Raw genomic sequence first — 12,123 nt, 5'->3', positions numbered from 1 at the left:
AGTTACGGGCCAAAAGTTGTATTTACAAGTGTTTAAAGTAAGCATATGATACCAAACCAACTGAGACCCGTCTGTCCGTCGCATCTACGCACTGTGCTGTCGTGTTATCCAATAATACACGTGAGTTCATCTGTCACAATTACGTGTCCTTTTATTGGTAGCTCACATGCTCGTACAAACTTAGGTCACATGTTGGTACCATCACATGTCCCCCGCCTATGACGTCACTGAACCGTGTCCGTAGGGCTTCACTACTATTGGCTAACAAACACACACAGCACAATAACACCACATCTCCCTTTTTATGAATCAATGGGTAGACTGCCATTGACTCCACAGACCTTAGAGGATTATTCTGCCTCTGTAGGGTGGAAGGTCTGTTCCTATCTGAACCAGATATATAAAATAACAGTTAACTCTAGACCTTCCTGAACTATCTGTAACCCTATAATATTTTGTGTATACACAACATTATTAATAACCAGTTTTTTTTCCTTTGTACGACTCTATATATATATCCCTTAGGTCGCTGGTTGTTTACAAGTCCAACCTAGCCGGTCTCACCACGGCTCTCCCAGACCTGGTTCTAGGGGTAGGTGGCAGATCTTGCGCACTATGCTCCGGAGGTTCTGCGATACGCTGCTCTGGCACACTTCCTGAATGCTGCTCCGCTGCATCTCTGCCGCTCTGCTCTGACGAGGAGTACATGGGGATGAGATGATGGCGATTTCGCCGGACTGTCCCGTGAGGTCCCTCAAGAATGTAGGAGCGCGGCGTGTTGTGACTGCCAATAACCGTTCCACTCGCTTTCTGATCCGTGACCCAAACCTCTTTTCCCGGTGCAAGTCTCTCAAGACTTCTCACTCGATGACGCAGGTTGTACCGCTGTGCATCCTTTATTCTCCTCTCTCTTTCTCGCGGTCCTGTGTCATGGATCGCGAGTCCTGGATCTTGAGTCGTGGCTGTGGTCCTGGATCATAAGTCCTGGATGGATATCCTCGTGGATTCATCTTCTTATTATACACACATGCATTTCCTAACATTTGGTCTACCTATGTTGTAAATGTATTATCTTTTCAATTTACACACGGCATCTATTGCACGTCTGTCTGTCCTGGGAGAGGGATCCCTCCTCTGTTGCTCTCCCTGAGGTTTCTCCCATGTTCCCCTTTAAACTGTGGGTTTTCTCCGGAAGTGTTTCCTTGTACAATGTGAGGGTCTAAGGACAGAGGGTCTAAGGACAGAGGGTCTAAGGTCAGAGGGTCTAAGGACAGATGGTATGGTATTGTCATACTGATATTCTGTACCAACTGAGAAGTCCACTGAGACAAATGTAACATTTGTGATATTGGGCTATAAATAAACATTGATTGATTGATTAGGAAACTATCTGAACTAAGGTCTGTGGTTGAGACACATTGAAGAGACAGATCACGTTTTGTTCTGCGACATTAAATACATCAGCCGTGACCCCACTTGATTTCTGAAGAGTGGACGTGTCTGAGAAACGATGGTTGTTACCAAGTGGCTGAATAGGACTACAGAAGTCGTGGAGGTCGTTGTACGTCATTACACCGAACACGTAAACACTCCTCTAAGTTAGTTTCTGTTCTGCTTGAAAGCAAGTCCCTGCCTCCTGCAGACTGTTCAAACAAACGCTTCAACTCGTTCCATCTAGAATCTGTGTGTTTGAATATGGATCTGAAGTTGGCGTGACGTTGAAGTCGTGCTGCTGGACTCGGCTGTAGCTCCTTTATAGCATCACGTTAGCATTTTGCTTCTGGACATTAGATTTATGATTAGAAGATTATAAAAGTAGACATGTGGAGATTATCCTGAACTAAACGTGATCCGTCTTCAATGTGTCTCAACCACAGACCTGATTTACAGCTATTTTCCAAAATCCTATGGAGAAATGTCATTGGTTTTTGTTGAAGGACCCGGAAGGAGTTTACTTCTGGGTTTTAGGACGCGTCACTGCGGCTCTCTTTGTGCTCTAACAAAGCTTTATATTACCCTTCCTCGACATATAATAATATATAATACTGAATCCCCCCAAACAGCAGCCCCCCCCCCTGCTGCCCCCTGCAGGTGAACACTGAACACTGCAGGTGAACACTGACCCCTGCAGGTGAACACTGAACACTGCAGGTGAACACTGCAGGTGAACACTGCAGGTGAACACTGCAGGTGAACTCTGCGGATGAACACTGCAGGTGAACACTGCAGATGAACACTGCAGGTGAACACTGCAGATGAACACTGCAGGTGAACACTGCAGATGAACACTGCAGGTGAACACTGCCCCCTGCAGGTAAACACTGCAGATGAACACTGCAGGTGAACACTGCCCCCTGCAGGTGAATACTGCAGGTGTTGAGTGTTCACCTGTCTGTCAAACCCACTCCTCAAATTCAGAATAAGAACAGGAAACACTTTGAAGATTCATTTACTCATTTTTATTCATAGGCCAAAATCACAGCATCGGTCCGCCGTTATCAGCTGACAGGTGATCATTACCTGTACACGTTTACATCAGGTGATCATTACCTGTACATGTTTACATCAGGTGACAGGTGATCATTACCTGTACACGTTTACATCAGGTGATCATTACCTGTACATGTTTACATCAGGTGATCATTACCTGTACATGTTTAAATCAGGTGACAGGTGATCATTACCTGTACATGTTTACATCAGGTGATCATCACCTGTACATGTTTACATCAGGTGATCATTACCTGTACATGTTTAAATCAGGTGACAGGTGATCATTACCTGTACATGTTTACATCAGGTGATCATCACCTGTACACGTCTACATCAGGTGACAGGTGATCATTACCTGTACACGTTTACATCAGCTGGCAGGTGATCATTACCTGTACACGTTTACATCAGGTGATCATTACCTGTACACGTCTACATCAGGTGATCATTACCTGTACACGTCTACATCAGGTGACAGGTGTATCACTGATCATTTCATGTCTCATTTTCAGGAACGATTGATGTATTTCTTCAGTATTAGTACTTCCTGTCAGCTGACCTACTCCCCCTTCACACCTGCGGCTCCGCAGACACACTTGGTTGGATCCTCATCGTCACGGCGACAGGGGAACGCCTGGACCACCTGAGCGATGCTATTGGCCACCGAGGTGGAGCTGGCTGCGATCACTCTGCGTGACATCATGTCGAAGTCTGAGCCTGAGGAGAGACACGAGCCAATCAGAGGAGAGACACAGACCAATCAGAGGAGAGAAACACGGACCAATCAGAGGAGAGACACGGACCAATCAGAGGAGAGACACAGACCAATCAGAGGAGAGACACAGACCAATCAGAGGAGAGACACAGACCAATCAGAGGAGAGACACAGACCAATCAGAGGAGAGACACAGACCAATCAGAAACTAAACTAAACACAGGGACTAATGAGAGGAGAGACACGGACCAGGACTAATGAGAGGAGAGACACGGACCAGGACCAATGAGAGGAGAGACACGGACCAATCAGAAACTAAACTAAACACAGGGACTAATGAGAGGAGAGACACGGACCAGGACTAATGAGAGGAGAGACACGGACCAGGACCAATGAAAGGAGAGACACGGAGCAGGACCAATGAGAGGAGAGACACGGACCAGGACCAATGAGAGGAGAGACACGGAGCAGGACCAATGAGAGGAGAGACACGGACCAGGACCAATGAGAGGAGGACACATGGACCAATGAGAGGAGAGACACGGACCAGGACCAATGAGAGGAGGACACACGGACCATGAGAGGAGGACATTCCCCTACAGGCACACACAGACCAATGGGAGGAGGACACGCCCCGACAGGTACACACAGAATACACACCATCAGTATCCATGACGACACCCCCCGCCTCCTGCACGATGATGGCGGAGGCGGCGATGTCCCAGCAGTGCATCCCGATGTGATAGTAGGCGTCAGCACCGCCCGTCGCCACCTGACACATGTCGACCGCCGCCGTGCCCAGCGCACGCACCCTGCATCAACATCAACAAAAACAAAAACATGTTAATGAGACAACAACAACACCTGACACATGTCGACCGCCGCCATGCCCAGGGGGGTATACTACGAAGCAGGATGTTCTCTTAGCGGCTAACTTCAGGTTGACTCTGGGTTTCCGGTCCTACGAAGCTGGTTCTCTTTTTAGCGGGCTAGATCTCCATGGTAACTGATGCTGAGTGGCTAACCTGCCCCGGAGCAGGTTAGGTTGCAGGCTAAGAGCTCAACTCAGTGAAAGCACTGCCTGCTGACCAATCAGAGCTCAGTGTGCGGAGTTTAAAGCGATCAAGTCATATTACAGGAGAAAGGAAATACAGAAAAGCTGCCGTTGCAGGAAAGACGGCCGGCAGAAATCAGCGACTGTGTGAACGTGAACATGAATAGAATATCACCTCCCATCTTCAGAGCAATCTGACTATTAGAACATTAGCGTTAAGAAAGCTTACTTAAATATCTGCCACAACATAAGTAACCGGATCAGAGTAACATTACGTACAGTCCGCGGCATATCACATCATAATGTATCATCTCCTTATCTGAGTCAGCTGAGCCATATCTGGCCGTGCAACACTCACAGTGTCACATACTGTATGCAGAAGTATTGTTTGAAGCAACACATTAAGTTGAGGAAACACTCGAGTCAAATGTAATGAAAGTCAGATGGTGTCTTAGACGGGGCAGTGATATCATAAACCTGTTCATGTACGCATTCAAACACTTGTTCTGTTACCAGCTGTATTCACCTTGCAGGTGCAGCTATGTGGCTTTGATCCTGGATCAAGTGTTTAAGTCATGGATGTTTAAAGTTTAACTTCTTCATATGTCGATTATTATAGTTGACTTTTCATTCAGGAAGTATGACGCTGCGCTGTCAGTACGCTTCTCCATGTTTGTGATTGGTCGAATGCTCCAGATACCACCCCTTTCATGTGAACGCTCCCAACTAGATAGGACACGGCTGGCTTGAGCGATCCACTTGATAACCAGCGTCGTAGTACCGTTTAGAGAGAGCGCGTATGTTTTGGATTAGGCCAACCGGCTAACTCAAACATATCCAGGTTAGGTTGAACCAGCTTCGTAGTGCAGGCCTCTGGGGGGTATACTACGAAGCTGGATTTTCCTAACCCCCCAGGTCTCAGCACACGCACCCTGCATCATCAACAACAACAACAACAACAACAACAACATGTTAATTAGACCACAACAGCACGGCAGAGACACAACAACACCACAACAACAACACACACTGACCCATGGACGGGCAGCTGCAGCAGCCGGAGGATGTTGGAGGTCATGGTGGACAGAGCGAGGTCATCACGCTCTGCCCCGATCTCCGTCACCACCACACACTTGCTGACGTCTGATTGGACGACACACAACAAGTCACAAGCATGACATGGCACGGCTTGGTTCCACGTCACAAAACAACAACAACAAACCCCCCCAGAAACACTGTGTTTGTTTAAACCAACACTCATCAGTTTGATGGCACTACAGGTGTTTGATGTCACAGGTGTGTGATGTCACAGGTGTGTATGTCACAGGTGTGTATGTCACAGGTGTGTGATGTCACAGGTGTGATGTCACAGGTGTGTATGTCACAGGTGTGTGATGTCACAGGTGTGTATGTCACAGGTGTGTGATGTCACAGGTGTCTGATTTCACAGGTGTGTTTATGTCACAGGTGTGTATGTCACAGGTGTGTGATGTCACAGGTGTCTGATTTCACAGGTGTGATGTCACAGGTGTCTGATGTCACAGGTGTGTGATGTCACAGGTGTGTTTGTCACAGGTGTGTGATGTCACAGGTGTGTTTGTCACAGGTGTGTATGTCACAGGGGTGTGATTTTGCAGGTGTGTGATGTCATAGGTGTGTATGTCACAGGTGTGTGATGTCACAGGTGTGTATGTCAGAGGTATGCATGTCACAGGTGTGTGATGTCACAGGTGTGTATGTCACAGGTGTGCATGTCGCAGGTGTGTATGTCACAGGTGTGTGATGTCACAGGTGTGTGATGTCACAGGTGTGTTGATGTCACAGGTGTGTATGTCACAGGTGTGTATGTCACACGTGTCTGATGTCACAGGTGTGTATGTCACAGGTGTGTGATTTCACAGGTGTGATGTCACAGGTGTCTGATTTCACAGGTGTGTTTGTCACAGGTGTGTGATGTCACAGGTGTGTTTGTCACAGGTGTGTATGTCACAGGGGTGTGATGTTGCAGGTGTGTGATGTCACAGGTGTGTATGTCACAGGTGTGTGATGTCACAGGTGTGTATGTCAGAGGTATGCATGTCACAGGTGTGTGATGTCACAGGTGTGTATGTCACAGGTGTGCATGTCGCAGGTGTGTATGTCACAGGTGTGTGATGTCACAGGTGTGTATGTCACAGGTGTGTGATGTCACAGGTGTCTGATTTCACAAGTGTGATGTCACAGGTGTCTGATGTCACAGGTGTGTGATGTCACAGGTGTGTTTGTCACAGGTGTGTGATGTCACAGGTGTGTTTGTCACAGGTGTGTATGTCACAGGGGTGTGATGTTGCAGGTGTGTGATGTCATAGGTGTGTATGTCACAGGTGTGTATGTCACAGGTGTGTGATGTCACAGGTGTGTTTGTCACAGGTGTGTGATGTCACAGGTGTGTTTGTCACAGGTGTGTATGTCACAGGGGTGTGATGTTGCAGGTGTGTGATGTCATAGGTGTGTATGTCACAGGTGTGTATGTCACAGGTGTGTGATGTCACAGGTGTGTATGTCAGAGGTATGCATGTCACAGGTGTGTGATGTCACAGGTGTGTATGTCACAGGTGTGCATGTCGCAGGTGTGTATGTCACAGGTGTGTGATGTCACAGGTGTGTGATGTCACAGGTGTGCATGTCACAGGTGTGTGATGTCACAGGTGTGTTTATGTCACAGGTGTGTATGTCACAGGTGTGTATGTCACAGGTGTCTGATGTCACAGGTGTGTATGTCACAGGTGTGTGATTTCACAGGTGTGATGTCACAGGTGTCTGATTTCACAGGTGTGTGATGTCACAGAGGTGTATGTCACAGGTGTGTGATGTCACAGGTGTGTTTGTCACATGTGTGTGATGTCACAGGTGTGTTTGTCACAGGTGTGTATGTCACAGGGGTGTGATGTTGCAGGTGTGTGATGTCACAGGTGTGTATGTCACAGGTGTGTGATGTCACAGGTGTGTATGTCAGAGGTATGCATGTCACAGGTGTGTGATGTCACAGGTGTGTATGTCACAGGTGTGCATGTCGCAGGTGTGTATGTCACAGGTGTGTGATGTCACAGGTGTGTATGTCACAGGTGTGTATGTCAGAGGTGTGCATGTCACAGGTGTGTGATGTCACAGGTGTGTATGTCACAGGTGTGCATGTCGCAGGTGTGTATGTCACAGGTGTGTGATGTCACAGGTGTGTGATGTCACAGGTGTGTATGTCACAGGTGTGCATGTCGCAGGTGTGTATGTCACAGGTGTGTGATGTCACAGGTGTGTATGTCACAGGTGTGTGATGTCACAGGTGTGTATGTCACAGGTGTGCATGTCACAGGTGTGTGATGTCACAGGTGTGTATGTCACAGGTGTGCATGTCGCAGGTGTGTATGTCACAGGGGTGTGATGTTGCAGGTGTGTGATGTCACAGGTGTGTATGTCACAGGTGTGTGATGTCACAGGTGTGTATGTCAGAGGTATGCATGTCACAGGTGTGTGATGTCACAGGTGTGTATGTCACAGGTGTGCATGTCGCAGGTGTGTATGTCACAGGTGTGTGATGTCACAGGTGTGTATGTCAGAGGTGTGCATGTCACAGGTGTGTGATGTCACAGGTGTGTATGTCACAGGTGTGCATGTCGCAGGTGTGTATGTCACAGGTGTGTGATGTCACAGGTGTGTGATGTCACAGGTGTGCATGTCACAGGTGTGTGATGTCACAGGTGTGTATGTCACGGGTGTGTATGTCACAGGTGTGTGATTTCACAGGTGTGTGATGTCACAGGTGTGTATGTCACAGGTGTGTGATGTCACAGGTGTGTGATGTCACAGGTGTGTATGTCAAAGGTGTGTGATATCACAGGTGTGTGATGTCACAGGTGTGTGATGTCACAGGTGTGTATGTCACAGGTGTGTGATGTCACAGGTGTGTATGTCACAGGTGTGTGATGTCACAGGTGGTTATGTCACAGGTGTGTGATGTCACCTTCCTGTCCGGAGGCCTGCAGCTTCTCTCCGTTCAGGAACGCTCCTCTTCCTCTCTGAGCGTGAAACAGTTTGTCCTCCACACAGCTGTAAACGATCCCAAACTCCGTCTGACAATAGCAACAACATATACAACATCAACAAAAACATCAACAACAGGTACATAAACAACAACAACAACATTAACCCCCCCCTCAGCTAACAGTTGTGTTTACCTGCTTGTTGACGGTGAAGGCGATGGAGATGGCAACAAAGGGAAACCTGTCAGGAAACAGGACACAGGACACAGGAAACAGGACACAGGAAACAGGAAGCAGGAAACAGGAAACAGGACACAGGACACAGGACACAGGACACAGGAAACAGGACACAGGAAACAGGAAGCAGGAAACAGGACACAGGAAACAGGGAACAGGACACAGAAAACAGGAAACAGGACACAGGAAACAGGACACAGGACACAGGACATAAACAGGAAATAGGAAGCAGGAAACAGGACACAGGACACAGGACACAGGACACAGGACACAGGAAACAGGACACAGGAAACAGGAAGCAGGAAACAGGACACAGGAAACAGGGAACAGGACACAGAAAACAGGAAACAGGACACAGGAAACAGGACACAGGACACAGGACATAAACAGGAAATAGGAAACAGGACACAGGACACAGGACACAGGACACAGGACATAAACAGGAAACAGGACACAGGAGGGTGGTTACAGAGACCATGGCCCTTTTTCATTTCATCAAATCCCTCCTCCTCCGGTAGTGACCCGGAAATGAATTTCAGCGCGCCATGTTGAAGGACATCTCATTTCTCTAAATGCACTTCGAGGATCGAGGATCGAGGATCGAGGAGGCTCTCTGGAGGAGCTCTAACCGAGGAGAGAGGAGAGAGGAGAGAGGAGAGAGGAGGCTCTCTGGAGGAGCTCTAACCGAGGAGAGAGGAGAGAGGAGAGAGGAGAGGAGAGAGGAGATAGTAGAGAGGAGGCTCTCTGGAGGAGCTCTAACCGAGGAGAGAGGAGAGAGGAGGGAGGAGAGAGGAGAGAGGAGGCTCTCTGGAGGAGCTATAACCGAGGATACACTGATGGCTCCTCCTCGGCTCCTTCCTGGATGCATTTCTGGGAACAGAGATGTTTCAAAGAGTCGTGACGCACGGCCGGACTGATCTCAGCCAATCACAGCTCTGCATGCATCCCCTGGATATTATTTTATTAACTGCTCTCATCACGACGCGATGTTTCCAGAGAGAACAGCTGAGAGGTCCGTGCAGAAAGCAGAGCAGTGTGTATAATATATATCACTCAGTGTAACAGACCTACTCTCTGTCTCTGCTTTAGTTTAGTAGATATCTACAAACAGAGAGTCCAGATGATTCTAAAACCATTTAGTGATTCACAAAATAAAATACACAACGGCTGTAGCCTGATTTAGGAGCTGTGTGTGTGTGTGTGTGTGTGTGTGTGTGTGTGTGTGTGTGTGTGTGTGTGTGTGTGTGTGTGTGTGTGTGTGTGTGTGTGTGTATAAGTGGTCATGAACTCATCTGTCCATCAGACAGAGGGCTGCTGTGCCTCCTGTCATCATTAATGGACGTCTCTTTAAAATGACCGCTCAGAGGAGAGGAGTTCTCATTTCTCTAACCGCCTGCTGCTTCCCCTACTCTCTCCTCGGCTCCCCTCCTCGGCTCCTCTCTCCTCGGTTCCCCTCCTCTCTCCTCGGCTCCCCTCCTCGGCTCCCCTCCTCGGCTCCTCTCTCCTCGGTTCCCCTCCTCTCTCCTCGGTTCCCCTCCTCTCTCCTCGGTTCCCCTCCTCTCTCCTCGGCTCCCCTCCTCGACTCCTCCGCTCGCATCTCCTGTGGGCGGGACTAAGTCTCGAGGATAGGAGTCGAGGAGGGGAGTTAGAGAAATGAGAAAGGGCCCCTGATGACCTTTATTTGTAAACAACAACAAATTGTAAACAAAAATATATATTGTTGTGTTCCTGCAGAGGAACACAGATCACATGATACCTGGATCTGAAGCTGCAGCAGATTTATCATTAACAATAACCTTTAATAAACATCAATAACAACAACTTTATCATTAACAACAACCTTTAATAAACATCAATAACAACAACTTTATCATTAACAACAACCTTTAATAAACATCAATAACAACAACCTTTAATAAACATCAATAACAACAACTCACCGGTGCACGAAGTTGACGGTCCCGTCGATGGGGTCGATGATCCAGGTGGGCTCAGCAGTCAGGACACAAGGCTCACCTGCAGCTACTGACTCCTCCCCTATGAACCTACACACACACACACACACACACACACACACACACACACACACACACACACACACACACACACACACACACACACACACACACACACACACACACACACACACACACACACACACACACACACACACACACACACACACACACACACACACACACACTTGTTGTATTGGTTTGAAGGACACATAATATACAATGATCAGTTCAACACCGTATAATATTCAGATGTTACTGATTAGTGATGACATGTACCACTGAGTAGATTGGAGTGTGTATACAGTGTGTGTTATAGTGTGTATTATAGTGTGTATACAGTGTGTATTATAGTGTGTATACAGTGTGTATTATAGTGTGTATTATAGTGTATATTAAGTGTGTATACAGTGTGTATTATAGTGTGTATACAGTGTGTATACAGTGTGTATTATAGTGTGTATACAGTGTGTATACAGTGTGTATTATAGTGTGTATACAGTGTGTATTATAGTGTGTATTATAGTGTGTATTATAGTGTGTATACAGTGTGTATTATAGTGTGTATTATAGTGTGTATACAGTGTGTATTATAGTGTGTATTATAGTGTGTATTATAGTGTGTATACAGTGTGTATTATAGTGTGTATTATAGTGTGTATTATAGTGTGTATTATAGTGTGTATACAGTGTGTATTATAGTGTGTATTATAGTGTGTATTATAGTGTGTATACAGTGTGTATACAGTGTGTATTATAGTGTGTATTATAGTGTGTATACAGTGTGTATTATAGTGTGTATTATAGTGTGTATACAGTGTGTATTATAGTGTGTATACAGTGTGTATTATAGTGTGTATTATAGTGTGTATTATAGTGTGTATTATAGTGTGTATACAGTGTGTATTATAGTGTGTATACAGTGTGTATTATAGTGTGTATACAGTGTGTATTATAGTGTGTATTATAGTGTGTATTATAGTGTGTATACAGTGTGTATTATAGTGTGTATTATAGTGTGTATACAGTGTGTATTATAGTGTGTATTATAGTGTGTATACAGTGTGTATTATAGTGTGTATACAGTGTGTATTATAGTGTGTATTATAGTGTGTATACAGTGTGTATTATAGTGTGTATACAGTGTGTATTATAGTGTGTATACAGTGTGTATTATAGTGTGTATTATAGTGTGTATACAGTGTGTATTATAGTGTGTATACAGTGTGTATTATAGTGTGTATTATAGTGTGTATACAGTGTGTATTATAGTGTGTATACAGTGTGTATTATAGTGTGTATACAGTGTGTATTATAGTGTGTATTATAGTGTGTATTATAGTGTGTATACAGTGTGTATTATAGTGTGTATACAGTGTGTATTATAGTGTGTATACAGTGTGTATTATAGTGTGTATTATAGTGTGTATTATAGTGTGTATTATAGTGTGTATACAGTGTGTATTATAGTGTGTATACAGTGTGTATTATAGTGTGTATACAGTGTGTATTATAGTGTGTATTATAGTGTGTATTATAGTGTGTATACAGTGTGTATTATAGTGTGTATACAGTGTGTATTATAGTGTGTAT

At 45.9% G+C, this 12,123-nt stretch overlaps 1 protein-coding gene across 5 annotated transcripts; it reads right to left on the bottom strand.

Moving 5' to 3' along the window:
- Positions 1-2,436: 2,436 nt before the first annotated feature.
- LOC307019389 (inositol monophosphatase 1-like) lies at positions 2,437-10,430 on the bottom strand. 5 transcript variants are annotated; one of them, XR_013802639.1, is made up of 7 exons: positions 8,474-10,430; positions 8,260-8,368; positions 5,297-5,405; positions 3,869-4,020; positions 2,715-3,210; positions 2,618-2,647; positions 2,437-2,520 (listed from the first exon to the last, which is right to left on the bottom strand). XR_013802639.1 is itself a non-coding variant. In XM_079650243.1 (5 exons), exons 1-5 carry the CDS (start codon positions 8,897-8,899, stop codon positions 3,053-3,055), a joined length of 954 nt encoding a protein of 317 aa, XP_079506369.1. In that variant the 5' UTR covers positions 8,900-10,430; the 3' UTR covers positions 2,437-3,052. The 5 variants fall into 5 exon arrangements, 1 of the variants encoding a protein (XP_079506369.1); XR_013802638.1 differs by having other exon boundaries at positions 2,618-3,210; XR_013802640.1 differs by having other exon boundaries at positions 2,437-2,714; positions 2,849-3,210.
- Positions 10,431-12,123: the final 1,693 nt, after the last annotated feature.

This window comes from Notothenia rossii (assembly GCF_949606895.1).
Source record: "Notothenia rossii genome assembly, chromosome: 9".
Taxonomy (NCBI): Eukaryota; Metazoa; Chordata; class Actinopteri; order Perciformes; family Nototheniidae; genus Notothenia; species Notothenia rossii.
Note: the sequence above shows the minus strand (reverse complement) of the source record. Positions and strands in the feature narration are given on the sequence as shown.